Source organism: Pholcus phalangioides, unplaced genomic scaffold (assembly GCF_987345545.1).
Source record: "Pholcus phalangioides strain wild (caught in Gottingen) unplaced genomic scaffold, Ppha-v1.0 ptg000008l_1, whole genome shotgun sequence".
NCBI classification, from domain to species: Eukaryota; Metazoa; Arthropoda; class Arachnida; order Araneae; family Pholcidae; genus Pholcus; species Pholcus phalangioides.
Window position 1 is genome coordinate 58678377 of NW_028301601.1, and position 25960 is coordinate 58704336.

Here is a 25960-nt window from a genome sequence, read left to right on the forward strand (position 1 = left end):
TTAAACCTTGAACCCTATAGTGACACAGGATGGGGGGGAAATAGGGATTAGCATCATTAACAGTTTTTACAGTGCTGTTCACGTTTTTGTTTCCATTTCTTGTATTATATAATATATATTTTTAACAGTTTATTTTACATCGAATGTAAAATGACGCTACATGATTATGAATAATCATCTGTAGACCACTAAACTTATTGTGATCCTTAGTGATAGAAATATTTAACCAGAGTTGTTCAAAAAGAGACACAGAAATGTCAACACACAAATTCACATTGAAAACAACACAGTTTATTTATATGAAGTAGAAAAAGGAAAAAAAAAACAGCTTCGAAAAACCATGCATTACAAATACTCAACGTGAGGCGAAAAAAAAAATTGAAAACGTAAATGAAATAATCAGTAAATGAAAAAAAAATTGTCTGTTCCAAATGTGTGTGTGTGATATATCATTTCAATTTTTCAACAAGGGATTAACTATAGTGATACAAAAGAGTTTAAGGACAAGCAAAAAAAAAAGCCAAATCGTAGAAAACTGTATAAATTCATACAAGTTTCTAAATGAAACTCAACATTTTCAACACAAATTATTTTACCATGTGCTTCATTATATAAGAAAAAAATTTACAAAATTACAGTAAAGGTCAGGTTTTAGAAGTAAAAGGTATAAAAACATGTCCATTTTTCAATGTCTAGGAAGGGCATTTTTGAATTTTCGACATGTTTCTGTAGCAAACGAGACTCTTTTCATCAGTCCTGTGAAGTGAATTCGTAATTTTTTCTCTCCTGAAATTCTATGATGCCAAAATGAGCCCATTTATCAGAACTTGAAGAGGACAAAATGCTTAGGCTATAAAGTCCAAGTCTCAAAGAATATAGGATACATAATTGTGTGAAAAGAATCAAATGATCAAGCGTTGCTTAAAAATTCGTAAATGAACCAAGAATTACTGCCAGGTAGCGCCCCCCCCCACTCTCAATATTTGCTAGAAAAGGAGGATTACTCACGATCGTTGAATAGGGAAAAAAATCATCTGGTGTAATTCAGAAGGAATTGAAAACTATACTCCCGAGTTGCTTTAGGACCTATTTTAGCATCAAGAGCTGAAATTGTTACCAACGCGCTGAACAAAGAAAAAAAATCATTTGTGACCTTATGTTCCATGGCAAAAGTTATTTTGTCTCAACGTTGTTATCACTCTTCCTCTCATTTTAGCTATAGAGTCCAGCGACACCCTGCGTAACTTGAAATCAAGGTGTTTCAAGTCTTTCTGTTCTGCTGCTGGCAATAATGAATCCATTTGAAGAAAACAGTTAAATTGTTTTAAATATCCTTTTTTCAATCACCTTAAGATTATTTTTTCAACTATCGGTAACAGGATTTGAAAATAATATAAATCGTTAAACATATAAGAAAGCAAATGCAACTACCACTATCTCGGAAATAAAAACCAACAGTAATTTTACATCTTTGTCACATACATATATATATACACAGCGAATGGACATAACACCATAAAGCAGCCAAGCAAGAACTAACCATTTATCATATTTTAACAATTTATACATGAAAGGGAGAGCACTGTTGTAGGAAGCACAAGGAATGGCTACAGTCACAAAACCGCTTGTAATTTTCGATTCGCGTCAGAACTACTTTTCTCACACATTTTTCTCATTCTCACGATAGTTTTTCTTTTTTAAATAAACAGACACATACAAGATGGAGAGAAAGAAAATAACCTCACACCCAGTATCTCAGATGAAAGACCAAGCAACGAACGAGACTCACTCATGGCGTCTCTCGCTTCATTTCTTTTTCCTTTCCGCTGAGCACTGGGAACAATACCATTTCCCCTTTGGCTTGCTGGTCAGGCCGACGCAGGCAAAGTGAAACCACTCAATCGGGCACTAGAGAAGTAAAAAAAAATTTTAACAAGAGCTTCATAGTTGTTAAAAAGACTCATGAAAATTTTATCTCAAATTTTACTCATTAAGAACGCAGGTTGGATTCCAGGGATCCAATTAGTATGAAGTGACATCACAAGTTAATGTTATTGCATTTTGATTTATATTGGAAGTTGTTATGCAGGCATAATTTGGTCCATGAATGTGTTAGCAATCCAAATTTTTAAGAGTATCCAATCAAATTTCCCTATTGAAATAAACTCAAATTCCACAAATGTCTCCCTTAGGCCAGATATCATTGTTTTCAAAGACGAGAGAAGTGCAGGTTAACTTATTTGAAATGATTGTATTTCTACTCCTTTCTCGCTGAAGGTTTAAGTATTTCTGGAACTATATAGAACAGCAAAGGGTTTTACTATGCAGTTTCTGCTTCCATTAACACATCCAGAGGGCGAGATGAGTCAAAATTCATTAAAAACAATTTCTCATCTGGAAAAACACTTCTAATTCGAAGTTCTACTGTAACTACCTCTTGTGTGCGTAAAATAATGGTAATGCATCAAAAAAATTACAATGAATTTTGCAATTGAGGTCCATATATCGAACCACAATCTGATATATGGTCGAGCTATAATGAATTGCAGACCTCGCAGTGCTCCTATTTTTCCTACTTTTCCTATTTTTTTAGAAATGCCCTCCTATTTTCTTACTTTCGTCGCAGTTGTCCTATTTTATTCCAATTCTCTCCTACTATTCCTATTTTATCCCTCCCTTTCTTTTGTTTACAGCCAATATCTCACTACGAAAATTCCGAGAAACCGCAAAATGTCACTGCTTTCCATCCCTTTTGACTTGTTTTATTTTCTTCACAACTCGCTACTGAAAAAGAAAAAAGAATTTTTTTTTAGGACGATGACAATCGTATCTTTTTGCCCCCGCGCTGTATAGTCAAAGTGCTAAAACTGAAATCCAGTGGAGAAAGCGAACCTGTTTGGGAGATCGCTTGCCGTAAATAAGAAGGCAAAAAAAGGAAGTAGGGACAGGCTCTGTCCAAACACAAGAGACTATAGGTTTCTCTCCCCGTATCTCGTAAGGAGCGTTCGAAGCCAGGTTTTCCTAGTAGGCGTTTTGCGCCACGTGAACCGAACTGGATCATTTTGCTTCAGCTGTAATGTGCTACATAATCACGCTAGGCATTTGTGTTTCCCAAGCGTGGCGCATCAGATCAGTATATTATAGTATATGGCCCTGGAGTCAGCTACTTTATGGGCCGCATGCTCCGGTTTCAAAGGAAAGGAAACGCAACACAGCAAAAATGAAGAAAAGATCGGTGGAACGCGTGGCACACGATGCATTTAACTCCCCCAGAAGCAGTCCGCCTATCACGCCCGACGTAAAGCGCTGTCGTGAGCCATATTCCGCTCTGTAGTACTGCTTTTCGTATTGGTGAGTGGACGGCGTGTCACGCTAGGTGATTCACGTTGCGCGTGACATAGAAAACCTGCTCCTAGGAAAACCCGGCTTTACGGGACAGATCCCGAGCCACGTCTGGTTTTATAGGGGGGGGGGGGGAGAGAGAGCCGATTAGCCGCTTTCTAAATGCAGTTTTTTTAAACAGTCAGGAAATAACTTTCAGGTGTCTATGCTCGGTGTCATTCAAGTATTACGTCAGCATCGATGGTGGTGAGGGGAGGGGTTTCTGATTTGCTGATTTTTGATGATGGGGGAGGGGTGTTAGGATGATTACTTCATCACCCACCCTTTATAAAAATGTGAAATACAGTATTCTTAATGGCATCTTACTCGTTGCGCCAAAAACGAGAAAAACTTTTCGCTAGTTTGTGGGCACCTGAACTAACATTCTCCCTATTGAGTTCCCTATAGAGCCACTTTAATGATCTCTAAATACTTAGCGGATCTAGGTGCTCTGGACCTGTGACGCGTTTATAGCAAACAGTGCAGAGGTCTATCTCTAGGAGGTGCTGGTCCAATCCGCTTAAGTGCTCTGGAACTGTGCCACGCATCACTCATATGATTCTTAATTATTCCATGGATCACTTAAGTAATCTTAGAATTTTCCGCGGGTAACTTAGAGTGATAAAGAACCTCACTGGTGGCCGCGCCAGTGCTCCAAAACGGTGCCACATGTCACTCAAGGGATCTCTAAATGTGACACGGATCGTTTAAATGGTCTGGAACCGTGTCGCGGGTCACTTATCTGTGAATGTGCCGGTTGGTTCATTTTTACAAAATTAGGTTTGAGAGGGACAGGCCACATTTGGTCTGCACCGACCAAGTGTTTACCGCGGGTTAAGGATTATCTACGGGCTTAGAGGTAGGGTCGAAATGAATTTCTTAAAAAGAAATTTTGAATTCTTAGCCTTCAAATAGTATTGAAATTAACAGAAATTTTCACATTATAATAAGATATTTTCTTTTGAAATTTTAATTCAGAAAAAAAAAATTGATTAAAAAATATATTTTTGATCGTCTATATATATAGATTGGGGAGTAGGGGTAGAACGACCACGAGCCCCCTACCAAGATCCCTTCCCACGTACGTCTCTGATCCAACCACTATGCGTTAGGAGGTGGGGGGGGGGGGGGGGGGGGGGAGGCAGAGCGCCGACGAAATTTTGCTGAAAGGGGGAGGGTAAGAGTTTTGTTGATTTCTAACAAGGGGGAAGAATGGGTCAAAAATCGCTAAAAATTTGCTGACGTAATACTTGAACGGCCCCTTATTTTAAGCATGTGCTAAACCCATGGCCTAAATATGACGTGCCTCAAGTGGCCTCGGTACACTTACAAATGAATTAAGCGGCTCGCGGCACATTCTTACCTCATTTAAATGACCAGCGGCATATTTCCAGATCACTCAAGTGGCTCCCGGTGCATTCTTACTTCAATTAAGTAGCCTGCGGCACATTTCCAGATCACACAAATAAATCTGCGGTGCTGTTCGAGATCACTTAATTCAGTGGCCCGCGACACGTTTTCAAATCAATGAAGTGGCCCCCACACTCTTCATAAGGTTGAGTTAAGTTGTAATGTGCCGCGAGTCATTCAGGTAGTCTGAAAGTGTGCCGTGGGCCGCTTGAATCATCTGTAAATGTGCCACAAGTCACTTGGATGATCTGAAAGTGTGCAGCAGACCACTTGAGTGGAAATGTGTCAAGAACGCACATGGAAATGTGCAAGTGTGTGTGTCTAACAGTTTGAGTGCGTGTCTAGTGTTGTGTATGATTTTTCAGTGCTGCCATCTATATCTCAGAAGTGAAGTGAGTGATGTGTAGTGACTGAATATTTGTACTGTTTGTAGGACTGTTGCTCTCTGTGGCAAGACTTTTTAACGGGGAGATCGGCTCGCATTTGTGCCTCGAAGTTGGGAACCACAGAAAACCAACTTTAGCCGACCACCACTGTGGTGACGGTGGGGCTCGAACCCGGGTCCCCGCGATGCCAGTCTGTCACTATGACCACTCGACCACCACAGCGGCACAAAATAAGATTTGAAGTTGTGAGCCACAACAGATGAATCTGGGGCCACATTCTGCCCTTGGGCAATTGGTTAAGCATGCATGGGTTACATTTCTATGGCACCTAGACTGTTTTTTTTTCTTTCTTTGAAAAGCACAGGGGAAAAATGGATCACGATCAATAGTTGGACTTTTCAAGTAACAGTAGAAATTTGATTAATTTCTTTTTAGTTTTGCCATTTACATTGTTTTCGATACTGCACATTCTGTGGAAATGAAAGATTTTTAAATTCATTAGAACTTGAGTTTCTTAAAATATTTATAGATAATACTATAATACTAAAGTATATAAGATGTGAATCTCAATGGCTATAACATTTTTAAATGCCTTAATAATTCGGGAATTCCATTTTTTCCCCTCCTATTTTTTGTCTCAATGATGTTCCTATTTTTCCTACTTTTTTTTTTCCAAATTTTCACTTCTAGGCCTGGAATTGTGACACACTCAGTGAGAATGGCAATAAAACAAAAAAGACAATCAAAGTATACTTACATCTGGATTATCACATCCGATCATTTCACCGTATGAAACCTGATGACAGAAGCAGTATGTTGGTTCGTTAGGGTCAACCGGCATGTCCAAAACATCAGATGGATGAGACATTGATAGGGTAGACAGCGCTGCAATCTCTGGCCTTGAAAGAGGAAAAAAAATTGTTTCTAAAGTAAATGAAATTGAAAAATTTCATTCATATAAAAAAACTACAGCCAATGAAGAAACATTATCTCACTTGTTGAACAAACACTAGACGATAGTTACGGTGCTTACGTAATCTAAAACATTATACAAATACAAATACAACGCCACAACAGGCAAATTGCCCAACGAGGTGGCTGAGTTAAGAACATCATGGATCCCGAGCCCCTACCTACTACTGCTACCCACACATGCACCCCCCCCCCCCCGCGGAACCCCCCCAACGAATCGGTACATGCGGGAATGTGCGTGTACGTGTAGTGCTACCTGACGTAAAGTTTTGTTTCAGTTATTAGACAAATAATACGTTAGACAAATTTTAAAAGTAAAATCAATCTTACTGAACAGTGTGCTTCTTTTTCCTTCCCGGTTTTGGTGTGTCATCATCAGACGAGACTGAGCGCCGACCTTTTTTCTTTTCAACTTTCTCGATAACTTTACGTCCTTTCTCTGTAAAGGCCATAGAAGTTCAAATAACAAAAACATTTTCACGGTATAAAATATGATTCTTATTTTAGTTCTAATTCTTCACATGCTTTTTATAATGCTTATTTTCTCATAACCAAATTTTTACTCTTAATATTTTTCAACTTCACATACAGCAAAAAATACAATACAGAAAAAAACCTTGATATAGAGATTTTCTGCAGACCAAGAAAAATATCGCAGTAGAACAATTATCGTTACATTGAAAAAAAAGCAACATTATCATCACATGACATCAAATTTATGCTGCTGTTTGCATCTTTTCTAAACATAGATGAGTTTAACACCAGACCATAGACGATTCCAAGCAAGATTTTAAAAAATATTGTTGTAGAAGAATTGTTGTGTCGCGCAGTTTCACTGAATTGTCAACAATTCCACATCAAATTATTGATTTAAAAATGTGATAAATCAGCTGTGGTTAACAAATTAAATATTTTTTATTAACAAGTCTGATATCTTAATTGATTCCCAGTCCTAATTGCAATCAATATGAATTCAAGCAGGCTTGTAAGCACTGCTAGACTGGGGTCCAACACGAGGTAGGGTGTCGACGCTCTGGCCCAGAGCACCTCCACTTCCGGGTAATCATTTTTTTACACTTGAAATTTATTATAAAGGCGTCCTCATGAAAAAGCCTGGCCTGGGACAAAACTAGCGTTCTCATCATAGGGGGCATGGTTCTAGGAAGTTGTGTCTAGGTATTAATGCCGTGGTTCTCAAGCATTTTACACATGCAACACCCTTGGTCTTCTTATTGTTTATTCACAGTTCCCTAGAATAGACTAGGAAAGTATCACTTTAAAACACTGAACAACCAAAAATCACCAACTGCTTGCAACGCCTCTAGAAACCACAACCCACGATTTGAGAACCACTGCTTTAATGCATTGTTTCTGCTACAGGACCTGTGATGCTATTAAAATGGCCCTGTACATATTGAGCGAACCCATTCTCTTATTCTTTTCCTGATACAATGCTTCCATTTAGCTGTTCGGATTAAGCAGGTTTTCAGATTACACAATTCATTTGATCATCAATCGCTTTTTCGCAACATTTTTGCACACAGAAACTAATTAGACTGGGACCTATAATTTATTCCCGATTTCTAACAATGGAATTCTATTTTATTGAATTTTTTACACTCACAGAAAGGAGGCTGGTGCACTAACCCCTTGGTGTGGGACTCTCTGCAGTAGCAATCTTTTTCTGTTGCATGTTGCTGCCGTTTCTGTTCTACCTCTGCATCATGAAAGTTTCTGACAAGGATAAAATAAGTATCGAACTCCTGATATCTCCAAAAATATCTTTTGGTACTTTATAGGTGAATATCTCATCGACCTGGGCTACCACACCCTTACCAAGATTCAACTATAATTAATCGAAACTAACTTTTAGTATTTGTGTCGGAATCACTGGAATGTGGATTGAGAGCTTTTTCTTTCAAATCAGCTTCGAATCTGGCCAGGTCAGCATCTAGTCGTCTTATGTGCTTGTCAACCTAAAGATTTTTTGGAAAACACAAACAAACAAACTATTCAAGAATGATGTCACTTTTTACTATCCATGCAAAGGTTTTCAACAGCTGGCTGATGCGACCATAGTAGCCAGAACCTAGAAGCTGAGGCCATTTCAGCCCCACCAATAAATTTTGTAAGGGGGCTCAGCCCCCTTACAAAATAATTTCTGAAAAAACTGATTAAAAAACTAATTTCTGAAAAAGCAATTGTAACAAGACAATTTTTTGAAAGATCCAGAGTCGTTATGTTACACAATACGTAAACATTGTGTCTTCCCAAAACAATGCATCTTCCCTCTCCTGCATACGACTAGCATTTTTCAGCCCTTCCAATGTTTTCTTCATGTTGGCCCCTCTGGATGAGACAATGAATTTAGAAAAGAAAGAAAATTCAACTGCCCTGGCAGCAAATCAAACCAATGTCCTTCCACTTGCCGGGTAACACCCTAGACTACAAAGGCAATGAATCTCAATCTTTTGTCAGAGCTCGGGTGCACTGAAAACGGCAACTGTACACAAACGGTCAGACATAACTAGCTCACAATTGCTGACACTGCCAACAAATGGCAACTTATCCTGATCAACGCTAAGGAGTTTTGAGGAAAAATTGTGATTCATTTCCTTTGTAGTCTAGTGCGCTCACCTCAGCAAGTGAAGGGACATGGGTTCGATTCCTAGCAAGCATACCTGAATTCATCTTCGCATCAGCCAGCTGTTGAAAACCTTCGTAAATAAACTATTTCAAATGATAGTTTTGATAATTTGAGAAATCGAGAAAAAGACAAATGCAAGGGATAAAACTTAGAGAAATTGTGGATACCATTTCATATGTCTGCATTGCCAACTGCACTTTATCATCAGCATACGCTTGTGCCTTTTTGTAGAGGGTCTGAATATGCTCTACTCTCTCAGTCCTTTCATTATTATCATAGCTACAGGCGTGCTCAATGTACTCATTAGAGAGCTTGTCTATATTTTTCATTTCCTCTGAAACATAAAAAATAAGTACAAATAGCAGAACCATTCATCAAGATCGAGAGAGCCACATGTGGAATTGGCTTCCATATGATCACATAAATATCAAAAGCATATTGACAGATTTAAAACAAAAAATACTAATAAGTGCCAATAAATCGGACTCGCATAGCGGGGACCCGGGTTCGAGCCCCACTGTCACCACAGTGGTGGTCGGCTGAAGTTGGTTTTCTGTGGTTCCCAATTTCAAGGCACAAATGCGAGCCGATCTCCCCGTTAAAAAGTCTCGCCACAGAGAGCAACAGTCCTACAAACAGTACAAATATTCAGTCACTACACATCACTCACTTCACTTCTGAGATATAGATGGCAGCACTGAAAAATCATACAAAACACTAGATACGCACTCAGACTGTTAGGTACACACACTTATACTTCTGGCACAACTCACTAGGTAGTAAATTGCCTATGGCAATAGACCTGAGTTGTGCTCGGTTTGGAAAAAAAATAAAAATAAAATTTCTAAGGAGCCAAGCATTTTCTTTTTAAGAAAAACTGTAAAAAAAATGTCAAAATCTTTAACTTCAATGTCTTTCAAAGGGGGGGGGGGAAGGGTGCACAGCCTTCGGCCCGTGGAAGGTATTCTGGTAAAAAAAAATATATATATATACAGGGTGGGCAGAACAGCCGTAGAAACTTTAAAAATGAATAAAAACTGGAAAAATAACTGAAATAAAAAAACGGTTTGCAGGGTTAACATTGCTAGATCACAAATTTTTTTAAGATAGGAAAAAAACTTTAAAAAAAGCCGATAGGTGGCGCTGGTATGTGCGACTTCAGTTGAAATATGCAAATGAGATGGTTACAAGAACTTATACTCCTAATCCACAACCAGTTCAACATTGTAAACCGTGTAGGTGAACCTGCTGCACTTTGCCATTGCTGAATTTGTGACTCGCCAGCAATGTGTTGTCCCCTGTGGTGGTGGTCACGTGGAACACATACTGCTGTAATAAATGATTTGGAGGCATTTTCTGTTTGTTATTTGCTTATCTTTTTGGCTTGCGTACATCAGCTCAACCTATCGACTGTTTTTTTTCCTGTCTTAAAAATATTCCTGTGAACTAGCAATGCTAAACCCTGCAAACCAATTTTTATTTCAGTTATTTTTCCGGTTTTTATGGATTTTTAAAGTTTCTACTGACTTTTTGCCCACCCTGTATATATTACTTTTTGACCGACTGACTGAGAAGGCTGTGCACACCTGTCTACAAGAGTGGATCCAGAAGGGCGACCCCCAAGAGCCAAATGATATGGGGGAAATTTATCTTTCCCGTAAAATATGGGATGATGCAACACAATATGTCGCTTCTCTGACACATCACCCTGGATCTGACAGCCTCCGCTCCATTCGCAGTCGAGGGGATGTCTGCCTCCACTCCATTCCCAGTTGAAAATGTCTGCCTTGGCTTCATTCACATCTGAACATGTCTGCCTCTGCTCCCTTTACAGCTGGAGGTAACTACCTTCACTCCATTCAAAGCTGAAAGTAACTTGCTTCCACTCCATCCAAAGCTGGAGATGTCTGCCTCAGATCCATTCTAACTGAAAATATCTGTCTTGGGCTCCATTCACAGCTGAAGATGTTCACTCAGGCGTGAACCCAGACGGGGAGGGGGGCCATAAGAACAATTGCTCCAAGGAAGAGCCAGATCCATCCCATAAAATACAGGATGATCAAACATACTTCCGCAACTTGTCCCCTCCAGACACATCATTCTGGATCTGCACCTCGCTCTCTTAGAACCTTTCTTTATAGGCAGATCAGCTGACATTAATTCAAAAACATTGTCCTCAGACTCCAATTTAGTAAGTATTCCCCTGTAGAAAAATTTAGGTGCCAATACCAATTTTTAAGTCACCATGGCAATCAAGCTAATTTAAAACGTAATTTGAACTGAAAAAAAAAGAAGAAGAAATTCTATCTCACCTTGACCCCTATTATCGAGATCTCTCATCAATGTGAAATTCCTCTGAAGTTCCGATGGTAATGTTTCGAGACCTAGAAAAAAATGGCAAACATTATTATATTGACTTTGACTCAAGAATATAACCAAATCGTCATTAAAAAAAAAATTGGTAGGGGTACAGAAATCCGAAATAAGGATATATGTCCAAGAGGTTAAGATGTTGTATAAGTACAGCACACACACTTTTGCTAATCTTTGGTGCATAGGCTATACAAACCATATCTATGGAGAATTGCTGAAAACGCTGAAGTATTGGAAACTAGTTGAGAGAAAATCCATTTTAATGCCATAGACTTTTGCATAATGCCCTGCAGTGACATGATCTTCCTCACAGATGATTGCAAAAAGGCTCACTAGGAACTGCTGAATTAACACACAGATGGATTATAGAGAGAGAGAGTCTATTGTAGTGGTCCTCAACCTTCAAGTGCCTAGAGGCATGTCTCAGTTTTCATAAGGATGCCAGTTGCAAATTGTTACCTAGCAACATTTCAGTTGTTCCTAGACACCACGGCACCGGTTTGGAGACGACATGTCTGTCGTAATATGATCACTAAGCCTGTGGCTTCCCCTCTTGCTACAACAGCTGACAAAGTGTAAGACAAGACGAATCCATACCATAATAGTGTATCCCAACCTGTGGTCCACGGACCCCTGCAGGTGCATAAATACTTTGTAAGGGGTCAGTGGGATCATTTTAATTAACTATCATTGCATGATTAACACATTTTGTGCTGTGAAATTGTAATTTACTCAATTTTTTATGATATACAAATTATTAAAAAACAATAGACTACATTTTGGATTTGAGACAGGGGCCCCAAAGACGATTCTCGTTTTTTTTGTCACACAATAAATTCACTGCAGAAGGAAGATCCACCAATGATCCCAGCCTAGGGACCATGCTGCAAGATGTGGGGATGCATGGGCATGGCTCCCTACGATAGTGCGGCTGACATTTTTTGTTTATCACATAAATTCCCTATAGAGGGGAACCCGCCAAAGATCCCAACTGCAGGACATTGGTAAAATAAATCTTCAGTACATAATTTTGAAGTCATATAAACCATAACCGAGTCTTACACATATTGTTTGAAAATAGCTCAAAATTGTTACAGTCGGAACTTCGGTTTGCAAGCCTAGTTTGTTCTGTGAATGTGCTTGCATAATTCCCAGACTTGAAAAATCTGGGAAATTTTGTTATAACGAGTGTCTCAAATTGACCATCCCTTCCAAGTTCCAGTTTACATTGGTCTGCATTTGGAATGAAATTTTGTTATAAAGGAATTCCAGGTTTTTGCATTATAACTATGTAAACTCATCTGGGAGACTGGAAAAGGGAACAGCTTTGGTATAAGGGACAGGTTGGCGATTTTCGGCGACTTTTTTTTCCCGGCACCAAATATGTCAGACGGCCCGAGAAAAAGGCGCCAGACACTACGTGCGCCAGAAAAAAAAAGTCGCCAGCATAGAAAACAGTAAAAATAAATGGCATAAACAAAAATAAGCTGTGGAGTATTTAAAAAATAAAACTGGATAAAAAAAATGAAATCAGGGTTTAAATAAAACCCGGACCGTTGTGAATAAATAACGGTCCTGCTGTATAAATAAAAATATTCTATGTATTATAAATTAAAACCCGGACTCTCTTTCCGAGAATCCGGGTTCTTATAAATAATCAACGGTCCTGCATGTTGTATAAATAAAAATATTCTATTTATTATAAATTAAAACCCGGACTCTCTTTCCGAGAATCCGGGTTCTTATAAATAATCAACGGTATAAAATAAATAAATAAAATAAAAAGGATGCAGGGGCATCCTGCATGTAGAAAAGAATAAATATTGGAAAATATTAAAGGTACAACCTGAGGGAAAAGATGTCCAAAATAATTCCAATTAATCCGACACACACACTACATCATATATACGGAAGGAAGAGAAAATATGAAGAACTATCCCAACAGTTTTTCAAAACGCCGCGGCTATTAAGTGACGTCATTTGGAAGAAAAAAAGAGAGAGGATAGAATGAGAAAAAGAGAAAACCCGTTTGAAAGACGCGCTAGGACGCTAAGAATACGGAAAAACAACAGTCAGCGCCACCGACTGGCAGAATTCTACGAACATTCTGGAACAACGACAACCCAGCAGAACAACAACAAACCAGAGCGCGCCAACGATGGCAAGTTATCGCCGGAAAAAAAGTCGCCAATTTGGCGTGTCCCTTATACCAAAGCTGTCCATTAAAATTCTTTTTCGCTATAACAGTATACACTAAAATGGGATCCGACTGTATATAGATAAACTGAAGAGCGAAAAAAACTGGTAAAGGCATGCATATGCAAATAAAGAGATATGGAACCAATCAGAGTACAGCGCTGCGGTCGGCAACGCCTATATAACACAACAAGTGTCTGGCATAGTTGTTAGATCAGTTACTGCTGCTACAATGGCAAGTTATCGAGATTTAAGTGAGTTTGAACGTGGTGTTATAGTCGGCGCAAGAGAGATGGGACATAGCATCTCCGAGGTAGCGATGAAATTTGGATTTTAACGTACGACAATTTCACGAGTGTACCATGAATATCGGGAATCTGGTAAAAAATTAAATCTATGATGTCGCTGCGGCCAGAAAAAGATCATGCAAGAACGGGACCAACGACGACTGACAAAAATCATTAAATGTGACATACGTGCAACCCTTCCGCAAATTGCTGCAGATTTCAATGCTGGGCCATCAACAAGTGTCAGCGTGCGAACCATTCAACAAAACATCATAGATATGGGCTTTCGGAGCCGAAGGCCCACTCTTGATGACTGCACGACACAAAGCTTTACGCCTCACCTGGGCCCGACAACACCAACGTTGGACTGTTGAGGACTGGAAGCGTGTTGCCTGGTCTGACGAGTCTCGGTTCCAATTGCTTCGAACTGATGGACGTGTACGGGTATGGAGAAAACCTCATGAATCCATGGACCCTACATGTCAACAGGGGACTGTTCAAGCTGGTGGAGGCTCTGTGATGGTATGGGGCGTGTGCAGTTGGCATGATATGGGACCCCTGATACGTCTAGATACGACTCTGACAGGTGGCAGGTACGTAATCATCCTGTCTGATCACCTGCACCCATTCATGTCCATTCCGATGGACTTGGACAATTTCAGCAGGACAATGCGACACCCCACACATCCAGAATTGCTACAAAGTGGCTCCAGGAACACACTTCTGACTTTAGACACTTCAGCTGGCCACCTAAATCCCCAGACATGCACATTATTGAACATATCTGGGATGCCTTGCAACGTGCTGTTCAGAAGAGATCTCCACTCCCTCTTACTCCTACGGATTTATGGACAGCCCTGCAGGATTCATGGTGTCAATTACCTCCAGCACTACTTCAGACATTAGTTGAGTCCATGCCATGTCGTGTTGCGGCACTTCTGCGTGCTCGCGGGGGCCCTACACGATATTAGACAGGTGTACCAGTTTTTTTGTCTCTTCAGTGTATATACACACACAATGAAACCTGTCTAAGACGGATATTGTAAGAAACAGCAACCTGTTTAAAACGGAATTAAAATATAGTCTATTCAATGATTAGTGCTTTGATTTGCACTTTTATAAAATGGAACTCTGTTTAAAACGGAATATTATTTCAGTCTCTTGACATTTCATTTTACTGTAGCCTATATAGGCTACATAGAAGAGTATCGATACTCTGAGGTTGGACCAAGACTGCCTTAGATTACAGAAAACTCCCACTTTTCCAAAATAGGAAACACCATTTTAAGTGACTGTAGGGCCACCCCCTACAGTCCGAAGGGGGGGGGGGGGAGAGTCACCTTTTCTTACTTGGTTTGCTTTTCATTTAGTAGCTTAATTCATTACAGAACTGCAAACATCCATGGTCATCTCTGCAAGGAGGCTGACAGAAGCTTGAAATAAATGTTATTTTTTCCCATACTAGAAATTTACTATAGAAGGGCCTGTAAGAAATTCTGGCCTGAGGATCTGCCAAAGACCCTCCGTTTATGGATCAAGACCCTCCATTAAACTGCAATACCTAACATTCGTACAAAAATGAAACAAAATTAGTTCTCAGCAAAAAAACAGATAGGAATTTTTTAAAAACAACAAAACTTTGGATTATCAAGAGCCTCTGTGTCGAGACTACTGCATAAATCTGAATCGGTCAACAGGACAGCCCCGTAGACTTGAATATCTGGTGGCCTACCAGCGCCAGAAGTAGATACGAATATTTACATGGGCCAATTTTATTGCATTTTAGCATCTCTCTGTAATTTTGAATGGAAAAATAAACTCAGCACCCTCCCTGATCTAGTGTCCAGGGCACTTAGGATCCTTTCCCCCAATCCGCAGTTTCAGCCCTGGGGCCCCATATAGTGAGGGCGAAAAACGAAAAATTACAAAAATCATCCCGGCTGGAGACCTTTCAACACCACTCTTGTGGGGTCTTAGTCCCACTCACCTCGAACTCAACTGTAGTGGTTCTCAAAATAGTCACCTACGGCTCCTCAGCCCTAGTCCACGTTCAGCCGTGACTTCTTAGACAAACCAATTAAAGACCCGTTACGAAGCCCCCCGAACACGCAAACATGAATATCGCCAGCGACTAGTCTAGTGGTGGCGACCTACACTTCGAGAACCACTGATCAAATTTCGCGCATCTCCCATTTCGCATGAAATTTCAAATTCAAGGAAACGAATAACTCGATTGAAACATAACTTGGCTGAAAAATTAAAAGTTATGCGAAAAAGTTATAAAATAAATAAATAAAATACAGAGATTGAACTAACTGTCGAGATAATGCTCCAAATACGCTGCCTTGGCTGCCATTTCGACCAGTACAGCGATGTGTTGTCTACGGTTTTGACCCATGGTTGACATGGAGGTGGGGGGGGGGTCAAAAAAAAAAAAAAACCAAAACCAGACGACAAGACCAAAAGGGTCTGTTGTAAAAAAGAAACTCCAATCTACTGCTGTTGTAATTAATGAACTACTAAATACGTGAAGTCTGATCCTTACAAAACATTCATCAAATATCACGAACGTCGCCTGCCCACGCCCGTATTCTGGTGCTAACTTTGCTGGTTTGTCGTTTCACATTGCTGGTGCGACCTTGAAACAATGACTAATCTCATGCTAGTATGGACTTAACAGTTTCTCAAATTGACCATCCCTTCCAAGTTCCAATTCACATTGGTCTGAATTTGAACAATTTTTCAAAGTTATTGATTGCATTGACCATCTTTTATCCTAATAAATGCGGGACATCACACATTTGTCTATGTGATATTTCTGACCATATTTCATCTGACAAAATGCTGGATAATAGTGAAGTAGAAAATGTCGAGAAGTAGTCAAGGTCGACTCATTATGAAATAAGAAGTCACAGCCGTTTGCAGTAGTCGACGCTACCATCCGCCATCTGTGTTTACATAAGGCAAGGTTTGTATTTAAGATGCTTTTTTTGCGGAAGAAAAGTCAATTATATTGGTATAAAAAAAAAAGAAATATAAAATTACCTAGTTGGGCCTAGTTGGCCTGTTGTGATTTTGTATTTATATTTGTATATGTGTAAACCATTTTCATGCAAATTTAATGTTCAATTTTGAATATCCATTGTTGCACCTCTGAAAAGTTGTGGGGTACTAAATCGTAGCACCGCTAACTACCTTAAAAATATAGTAATTGTGAGACAAACTATCATTTACGCCCTCTATAAATAATTTTTTTTGGATGCGATGATCAAGTCAATGGCATGAAAATAAATTTATGGGCACTAAGGCATTGGAAATAGTGATTGTAAACAGAATCAGCAATGCTGTAACGCTTCAGTAATTATCATACTTATTACTGATAACGTTTAATCAACTTAAAATTTATCGAAATACCCTAATTCGCATACAGGACTAGGTATGATATTAGAGATCAGAATAAAGAAAAGATCAATGCAATTTCTTATTTCGTTTATTCCTAGATAATAGCATGAAATGCTCATATTAAAGCAAGCGACCTTTCTTTTTTCTTCACTGTTATCTTTCATCTACTCTGGCTCTCCCACCAAGGCTTCGCTACAACCAGGGCCGTCTTAAGAACATCATGGGCAAAGTGATTTTTCTTAGACCCTACCAGGTGAATTCTAGGAAATTTCAACCGTATCTCAGATGCAGTATGGTCTGCCATGACTTTGGCAACTTTTTTCCGCGATAAGTCGCCAAGGCCGGCAGAATGGGGCTCTGGGCTGCAGTGTGTTCTAGAATTTTTGTTCTTCCAGAATTTTCTATTATTTTTTCATTCATTATTTCATTTAACTGTTGTCATGCCTTCTATGTTTAGCGTAGCTAAGAAATATCAGGGTATAATTTCTAAAGACCTTGATCTATCATTTTCTAATGGTAGGGTGACCTTGGGGAAAGAGGGAGTGGACAACATCGTGTTTTATTTATCCTACCTGTGCCGAAATAAGTCCCTTTTCCTAGAATTCCAGAATTCCTGAGAGAATCGCGGCTCATTAGGTCAGAAATGCTTTGCAGTAAATGCAACTGTGCTTTGAGGGTTGTCCCAAAAAAAAAAAAACCTTTCTGATGGTTTCATTTGGGAATGCACAGTTAGGAGTTGTAGATCCCAGAAGTCTGTTAGGTACGGGTCGTGGTTCAGCTGCAGCAAATTGAATCTCCATGAGATTTGGCTGTTCACCTGTTCCATTGTGCGAAGTGAAAGCTCCAGTAGGATAGCAGAGGAGTTTTTTTTTTCATCTCACACCTTAGCCGACTGGCATCAATTCGTTCACGAAATGATTCTAGATCATATTGAGCTCAAGTCGGAAAAAATAGGCGGCTCAGGGAAGATAGTAGAAATAGATGAATCTAAGTTTGGGAAGAGGAAGTATAATAGAGGTCACAGGGGTGGAGGGGCAGTGGGTTTTTGGTGGCATAGAGAGGGGCTCAGGGAAGATGTTTCTTGTAACCGTTCACGATATGTCCGCTGCTACTCTCGTAGGTGTCATCGAGACGTGGATAGAAAAGGGAACCACTATTTATTCAGATTGTTGGAAAGGTTATCTAGGGGTAAAAAGGTTATAACCACCTCAAAGTTAATCATAGCGTAGAGTTTGTTGACTCCATCACTGGATGTCATGCAAACACAATTGAGAGTGCTTGGTGACACGTCAAGGCCTTGCTACCAGAATATAATAGGCAGGGAGATTTTAAATTTTATTTGGCTTTTTTTTTGTTCCGGCTGTCATGCGAAGAAAAAAACATTGATATTTTCAATGGCTTTTTGGAAATAATTAGGGACATGAAATGGGAAGATTATAAAATGTCTGTGGTTCCGATATCCGTTTAGATGACTATAGGCTTTCCTGCATTGTTTGGTTAGTTTTGAGAGTATTTATTTAACCCAGAAATGAGAGTATTTATTTTTACAGTTATTTATTTTTTTTTGTTGATTTTTATTTGTTATATATACTGTTATTGTTGATTTTTTAATGCTGCAATTTTTTTTTTCGGCGTTGGTAGTGTCCGGAAGGACTTGGCGACTTTTAGCCAACAAGTGCTCTTGTTACCAAACATGATTCATGAGCTATGGTGTAGTGGAGTTATATGATTTCCGAATATTTCATCTAAATTATACCTATGCAGATGTATGTCTCATTGATGAAAACTGTGAATTGAATGATGTCAGGGTTATAAACATTTTCCTATTTCGTTCAGATTTAACTGTGACTAGTTGAAATGGATTTCCAGCATCGAGCTGGTGGCAAGACTGGTACTGGTGGAGTCGCATCATGGTCGGAAACGAATCGAGACAGAAGGGAGCGATTGCGACAACTTGCTCTTGAGACGATCGATTTGAACAAAGATCCATATTTTATGAAAAATCATCTTGGTAAGTGTTTGTTTTTACTTTTTCTTCTTTTTTTTGCCTTCATTGAAAGTTAAACGGGTATTGTAAGAAGCTTTACTAATTTAGTATGATTCAAATTTTTCTTTTCTCTATATTTCTTTGTTCCTCTTGATTGTTCAGTAATCGACAAAGAATATTGATTGGCTCAATGTTTCCTATTTAAAGGAATTCAGTTACTCACCTTGTTCTCATAGTATAGCCTTGTTCAGTACAATTTCTACTTCTATCATAAGCTTGAATATCAACGTAACATTATATTCCAGCAGAAAGATGTAAACTTCCATGACATTTCTTTAAAATGCACCTCTGACCTTGTATGTGAACAGAAATGTATAGGAGGCACTAGGTTTGGAGCCATCTATACATAGTTAACAGGGCATATGGCACTTTACTGGTGAACCATTGATCCTGGAGGTATCCTTCCAGTTAGAAAAATTATTCAAATAATGTGTATTACTCAGATATGTCATTCATGTTGCAAAGGATTATATAGTTATTAAAATAAACAGAAAAACTTTTCATATGGACCCTACACTCAAAAACCAAAATAGAAAGTTGTTGCCCTGTCTCTCCTAATGCCAACTGAAAACATTCCATTTTTCTAAGTACAATATTCGCTGAGATATCCAAATTCGAAGGATAGAGGAAAGTTGGGGAAAACAATATTAAATCTGGAGAAAAACAGTTTTCCCCGCATTTAATGGCCAGGATTTTTGTTGAAATCAATAAATTAAGTACATCTAAGGGTACGTCCATAGTGCACCGCTTCCCGCTTCTCGCTTTATTGCTTAAACCGCGGCAGTTGTAGAAGGCGAGATGACGTCGCTCGATTCTAGCCGGTGGTGGTTATAGTGCACCGCTCGCGGGAGCGTCTGCTTGCATGAGCAGTTGGCATCATAGAGCTATCATGTGGGGATCTATTGTGTTTTTGTTGACAACAAAAAATATGTACATGGACTCGCCTTGAAGTTGCAATAGGTTTAGTGTAATCGCTAATTATAGTTAATTAATTAATTGATAAATCAGCGATTTCGCTTTTAGCGCCACAACAAATTTTCGATTAGAAAAACGAGAATTAATCGTTACAAAATTCCGTTTGATTTAGTTTTATCGTTAATTAGTTTATATTAATGATAAAACTAAAATCATGATCGATAATTAACTAATCAACTAATAACGATAAAACTAAACTGGCCGATAATTAGTTAATTAACGGCAAAATCCGTTTGATTTCGTTTTATCGTTAATTAGTTAATCAACTTAATTAGTTAATTAACGAATTAAACGCTAAAACGAAATCCAACGGTATTTTGATTAATTAACGATTTCGCTTATTATGTCATAACTAATTAACGATTAGAATTAGCAACAATTATCCGTCACAAAAACTCCGTTGGATTCAGTATAATCGTTAATTAACCTTAATTAATGATTAATCACCGATATCCCTTTTATTATGTCATATCTAGTTAACGATTAGTATTGACAATAATTAATTCTCACAAAAACTCCAATAGGATTCACTATAATTGTTAATTTTCCTTAATTACTTGATGATTAACGATTTTGCTCTTATTATGTCATAATTAATCAACAATTAGTCAATCAACTCCGTCGATTTACTATTCCACTCTAAAACGAACACTTAGAGGAAAGTATCCGTTTTAAAGTGCAAGCGGTGAGTCGGTCAAGCGAGAAAAAGAAATAACAATTCATTCCGGTTAAAGCGGGTAAAAGCAGTTTAAGCCGGTAAAAGCAGGTAGGCGGGCGCACTATGGCCGCCGCAATGAGTTTTCACGATCTATTTTCAGCCGCGATAAAGCGAGTGGCGAGAAGCGGTTCACTATGGACGTACCCTAAGGTCTAGCTCAGGTCACCATCATGGAGTCCTGTCAAACTTTTACTTGTGAGGGGCCATAACAGTTTCTTAGGAATAAATAATGAAAACATCAGTGCATTATTATTTGATTAAATAATTGTTCCGAGTTTCTTTCTTTGCACTTTGTCTTATCAGATTAAATATATTATCAGATTAAAAATTATAATGTAGAGGGTAAGAGGGAAATTCAGTGATCCTGTCCCTTCAAGGTCACAGTTCTGAATCACTCCCCACTACACTGATTGTTAAATTCAAATTTGCATCTGTCTGAGCCATGTACTGCCAAGACCATGAACGCCACATCTGGCAGCATGTCACCTAGTCTGAAATCTTTGGTGCGTCCCTAGGCCAGATTTTCACACGCCCCTGTGCTAAGGCCCTGTGAGCTACACCGCCAAAAGTTAAGAAAGTGTATGTATAATTTTGCTTTGGTAGCTTCTTGTACTCTCTTCTATTCGCAACGAACTGTTGTGAAAGTACAGTGAGCCAGGCAACGTTCTTCGGTAACTGTCACAAATAATCATTGATTGATGCCTCCTATTTAATGAATGCAATGTCACAGTGTTGTCACCTTGTTCATCATTTTACTTGATATTATTGGGCTTCGAGGGAAGAGGCCCAGACAGACTTTGAAATAAAAGTTTGCTTTCTTCTACCAGGATTTAAAGCACTGTTTCATGCAATCCAGGCAAGTACATCCATCATTGCCCAGATTACTTCTTTATTGCACACATTATCATATCTCTGTAGTATATTGGTTAGTTCCAGATTGCAAGAAGACAGTGGTTCGATTTATGGCAGAGACCAGCAAATTTTTCTTTCTGAATTCATTTCTGCATTAATATCGAAAAAAGTCCTCAATGTTCTGTGAGCTGAGAAAAGTCGGCTCTCTGTCTTTATTGAGCTTTGTTGTTGTTGAATAAATTCCTGACAAAGTTGTGCCGTAAAATGGAGCAGCTTACAAGAAAGAGTTTAAATAGTTGAGGAATGTCTCCTTTAAGAGGGGATTATTTTTGCCCCATCTCTTCCCCCCCCCCCAAATCAATGTCACATCGTTAAAGAAAATTTTCGCCATTGCGCCAAATTGTGGAGAAATATTTAATTTTGTTTGGGAAAATACAATATTTGTGAAATAGCCATTATCAGTTCGGCTTTTCTAAAATCAAATCAGCAAAACGTTTAAACGTTTAAAAAATTACCTTTTTTCAATAGCTAACATCAACGATCATTTTTAAAAAACAAAAACAGAGCTCTATCGATCAGTGCTAAATCGAATTTTCTAAATGTCTAAGTACACTTCCTGCTGTTTGCCTCCACATGTCGAAGTCGCAAAACAATTCTCGCATCAATCTAGCATTCCATAATCTTCATTTATAATGTATATGAAAACATACTGTATATCTGAAATGTTGTATTGTATTCTAATTGTACTATCTAATTGTATTCTATTGTATCTATAATTGCTCACAGATGCAGAATTACTTCGATATAATTATCAACATTTTTCCCTCCCCCTCTTTTTTTTTTTTGTGTTCGTTCTGTCCTTGAAATTGTATTGTAATTACTCATCGATACTTCGTGTTCATCAGTACAGATCCACGGGATCTCTTGGTGAATTTGTTTTATTATTTTGTGCTATTTCATCGTGTTAAATAAAGTTAAAAAAAAAAAAAAAAAAAAAAAAAAAAAAAAAAAAAATGACCCGTGTCCTGGATGACTGTCATCTCATTTTTAGACCAATGATAAATTTTATTCGTGTGAGTGTGATTTAAGTATAATAATGGCAAGAAATTTAAATTAATTTTTGGGTATAATTGACAACTTTCCCTAATTTCCGATAGCTAGCATGATGTCACCTTTTTGCTAAAGAAAAAAGGTCAAAGTCCCTACAATTTTACTTTCATTGATGAAAAATCCCTTTTCAATATTTCTGTGTCAAGTTTTTGTACAGAATTTGGATCCACACAAAAATCGCCCTAATTCTCCTGAATTGGCAGCTATGGATAGTAGTCTCAAAACGTCCAGGCACTGAGATGTGATTACATTTTCTGGATTTATTATTGGCTGTGGTGATGCTCCATTAGTGTAGTGTAAAGCCAGTTTCTGAGGTGCCTTACACATACATTGCACCAGAGGGAGAGTTGTACAAGATCTGTCTGTAGATAGCATTGGCTTCCATCTGCACCATACTGCAATCAGGCCCTGCTACAGTGTCCCCAAACCCACTTGGTGCTAGGAATTTTCAGTGAATAAATTTGCCATGTATTACAGATTACACAGGTTAGTTTGTGATTTGATACAATACCAAACTCAGTATAGCGGCATAATTTTGTGAAACAAATGGTGCCGTTAAATCAGGGTTTGACTGTACGAAAAGTGTTTCAATATTGATGTGCTACTTATTTTTTCCCCTTTAAATCGCTGAATCAAGTGTTTTTGATTTGTATGTGGATTGAAAAAATTTTCTGCAAATTAATATTTTATTTAAATATTGTTTGTTTCCAGGATCTTATGAATGTAAGCTTTGTCTAACCCTGCACAACAATGAGGGCAGTTATTTGGCTCACACACAAGGGAAGAAACACCAAGCTAATCTAGCCAGGCGAGCTGCCAAGGAAGCCAAAGAAGCTCCAGCTCAACCGGCACCCGCAAAGCCAAGAGTTGACATTAAGAAGTTTGTGAAGATTGGTAGACCCGGTTACAGGGTGACGAAACAAAGGGAAAGAGAATCTGGTCAGCAGTCACTGCTCTTCCAGATAGATTACCCCGAGATAGGAGAAGGAATCGCCCCAAGACACAGATTCATGTCAGCATATGAGCAGAAAGTGGAACCACCAGACCGTCGTTGGCAGTATCTCCTCTTTGCGGCGGAGCCTTACGAGACCATAGCATTCAAAGTTCCGAGTCGGGAAGTCGATAAGAGTGAAGGGAAATTCTGGGTGCTTTGGAACAAGGAGACAAAGCAGTTCTTTTTGCAGTTCAGCTTCAAGGTGGAACCGAAGATCATTAAAATACCAGCACCTCCATCATCCGGACAGCCAGTTGTCCCGCCACCTCCCCCTCCATCCATTCCTCCACCACCACTTGTAAGACCTCCGCCATAACTCCTATGTTAACTATTCTAATGGATGTAAACTGTTATTTGCTATATGAGTAGTTTTTTAAACTCGTCCAAAATCATAATTTGTATTTGATGTAATGTTCGTTGGATAAGAAAGCGCAAGCTTCTCAATAAACAATATGTCATGCAGATTTTTCTCGCGATATCACTATATTTTATGTTATTATATGAAAGTAGCAATTTGATTCCTAAAATCGGGATGTGAATGGAAAATTTGCACTAGCAGCTGCTGTTACCTTCAACGTTTTGTTTGTAAAGCATCACTTTCACTGTATTGCGACCAGGAAATACCAGAAAACTGTGGGGTTTGTTTTTCAGATATCCTTGAAATTTCTTTTAACCCGGGAGAACTCACTGTATGATATTTTCTCTCATGTCGCGAAACATTTTGCTTCCCACTCAAAACTAAGAGAGGTCGGAGTTTCTGCTCTTGTCTTGATAATCATTTTTCTTCAAATAACGGTAAGGATCAGTATGTCACATACTGTCAACGAGTGTGAGAGTTTTTCTCCAAAAGTGAGTTCGCATGCTTTAGCAAACCTAGCGAGTTGTCCCAGGTTAAATTATCCTCTGCATCGACCTCTTTATTATTGCCATGTGCATCTATCACATTGTTTTGTAGTTTTCCTTACTCAGTTGTCATCAAACTTTCATTTGTTCATGTTGAATGGAATTGATAACTGCATTTTTTAGGTATGAGAAATGTAGCAAAACATGAGTAGTTAGGCTGGAATAAGCGGTCAAAATAAAGGGCAGTCTCTTGCATAAACAAAAGTGTGATGCTATCGGTTACATTTTTATTCCTATCACCATTCTCTAATCGCATCATTTCAACTAACCCCTTCAGATGAAATCCCTAGCACCTGTGAAGGGGGTATGGTAAATTGATACTCAGGGCTGGAAAAATCCCAGGCGCCAGGTCCCTATGGCGACCTAAAAAATTGAGATCAGAGGCTAATATTTTTCTATGATAACTAAATTTTTGTGATCTCAGGACCACAAAATTTTCTGTAATTGTCAGCTGGTCTGCTAGTAGGAAAAGGGATCCCAAGTACTGTAGAAGTAAAAAAACAAACTATTTTGGATAAATTTTGTCGGGGGAATGCTTGGCACCTATGCAATTTTGCTGGTGCACCTTAATATTTTATAAATTTGCCAAATCCCGTTGCTACTGATAATCCATATTGAACAAGGTGGTGATGTGTACCAGAATCCCACCGTAAGATTTGTACAAACAGAATGGAACCTTCATAGGGATCATTCTGATTGGATAGCCAGTCATAAACAGACATTTCAAAGAAAGAAGAATATGCTCACTGACACAAATACAACTAATTTAATTGCACATGAAAGCTTTTTCATTGAAAATCTGTTTAGACTCATTGAAAAATAATTTTTCTGGGGAAGAAAAGTAAAAGAAATAACTCGCAAAATGAGTCATATAAATGAAAATTAGTGTTATTTTCCTGTCTTTTTCGCCGGAAATGTGGAAACTTGTCTTGTATAACAGAGAGAAACATGTAAATGAAAGGTCACTGTACTTGTAAAATTTACCAGAAAGAGACCGCCAATGGTGATGCCTTTCTAATGAAAAAATTTTGCAGTATCTATGAAGTGACTCAGTTGTGCAATCTCTTGCCATAGTTTGTTTTACACCTCTCTCATGACTCCATAGTGTCTTGTGCGGTTGATGTGCTGTCCATATTACTCATGCAGGCTCATGCTTGTATTTATTTCACGATCCTACATTTTTGAACCAGGCCTTGTTTTAAATATATAAATTTACATGTAAAAAATAAAAGATTCATCTTAGGCCCTCTTTTCTAGGCTGAAATTCTATCTGCCTACCGTATGGGGGGGGGGGACATTGCTTATTT

General features: G+C 38.6%; 2 protein-coding genes across 2 annotated transcripts; one reads left to right on the plus strand and one right to left on the minus strand.

Annotated features, from left to right (window-relative positions):
* Positions 1–269: 269 nt before the first annotated feature.
* Positions 270–16051, minus strand: Ing5 (inhibitor of growth protein 5). Its single transcript, XM_089235055.1, has 7 exons — positions 15969–16051; positions 11109–11180; positions 8964–9130; positions 8017–8125; positions 6480–6588; positions 5935–6076; positions 270–1908 (listed from the first exon to the last, which is right to left on the minus strand). The coding sequence occupies exons 1-7, from the start codon at positions 16048–16050 to the stop codon at positions 1807–1809; spliced, it is 783 nt and encodes a 260-aa protein (XP_089091181.1). The 5' UTR covers position 16051; the 3' UTR covers positions 270–1806.
* A 503-nt stretch (positions 16052–16554) lies between these two features.
* Positions 16555–24214, plus strand: Sf3a2 (splicing factor 3a subunit 2). The gene is made up of 3 exons (XM_089235057.1): positions 16555–16620; positions 18891–19065; positions 23468–24214. Exons 2-3 carry the CDS (start codon positions 18912–18914, stop codon positions 24064–24066), a joined length of 753 nt encoding a protein of 250 aa, XP_089091183.1. The 5' UTR covers positions 16555–16620; positions 18891–18911; the 3' UTR covers positions 24067–24214.
* The last annotated feature ends 1746 nt before the right edge of the window (positions 24215–25960 follow it).

Coding starts and splice junctions, on each gene's coding strand:
- Sf3a2 (XM_089235057.1), top strand. CDS start 18,912: ATGGATTTCCAGCATCGAGCTGGTGGCAAGACTGGTACTGGTGGAGTC. Junction 19,066..23,467: donor TTTTATGAAAAATCATCTTG/GTAAGTGTTTGT, acceptor GTTTGTTTCCAG/GATCTTATGAATGTAAGCTT.
- Ing5 (XM_089235055.1), bottom strand. CDS start 16,050: ATGGGTCAAAACCGTAGACAACACATCGCTGTACTGGTCGAAATGGCA. Junction 6,077..6,479: donor AAAAAGAAGCACACTGTTCA/GTAAGATTGATT, acceptor TCCTCTTTCAAG/GCCAGAGATTGCAGCGCTGT. Junction 1,909..5,934: donor TCGGATGTGATAATCCAGAT/GTAAGTATACTT, acceptor TTACTTCTCTAG/TGCCCGATTGAGTGGTTTCA.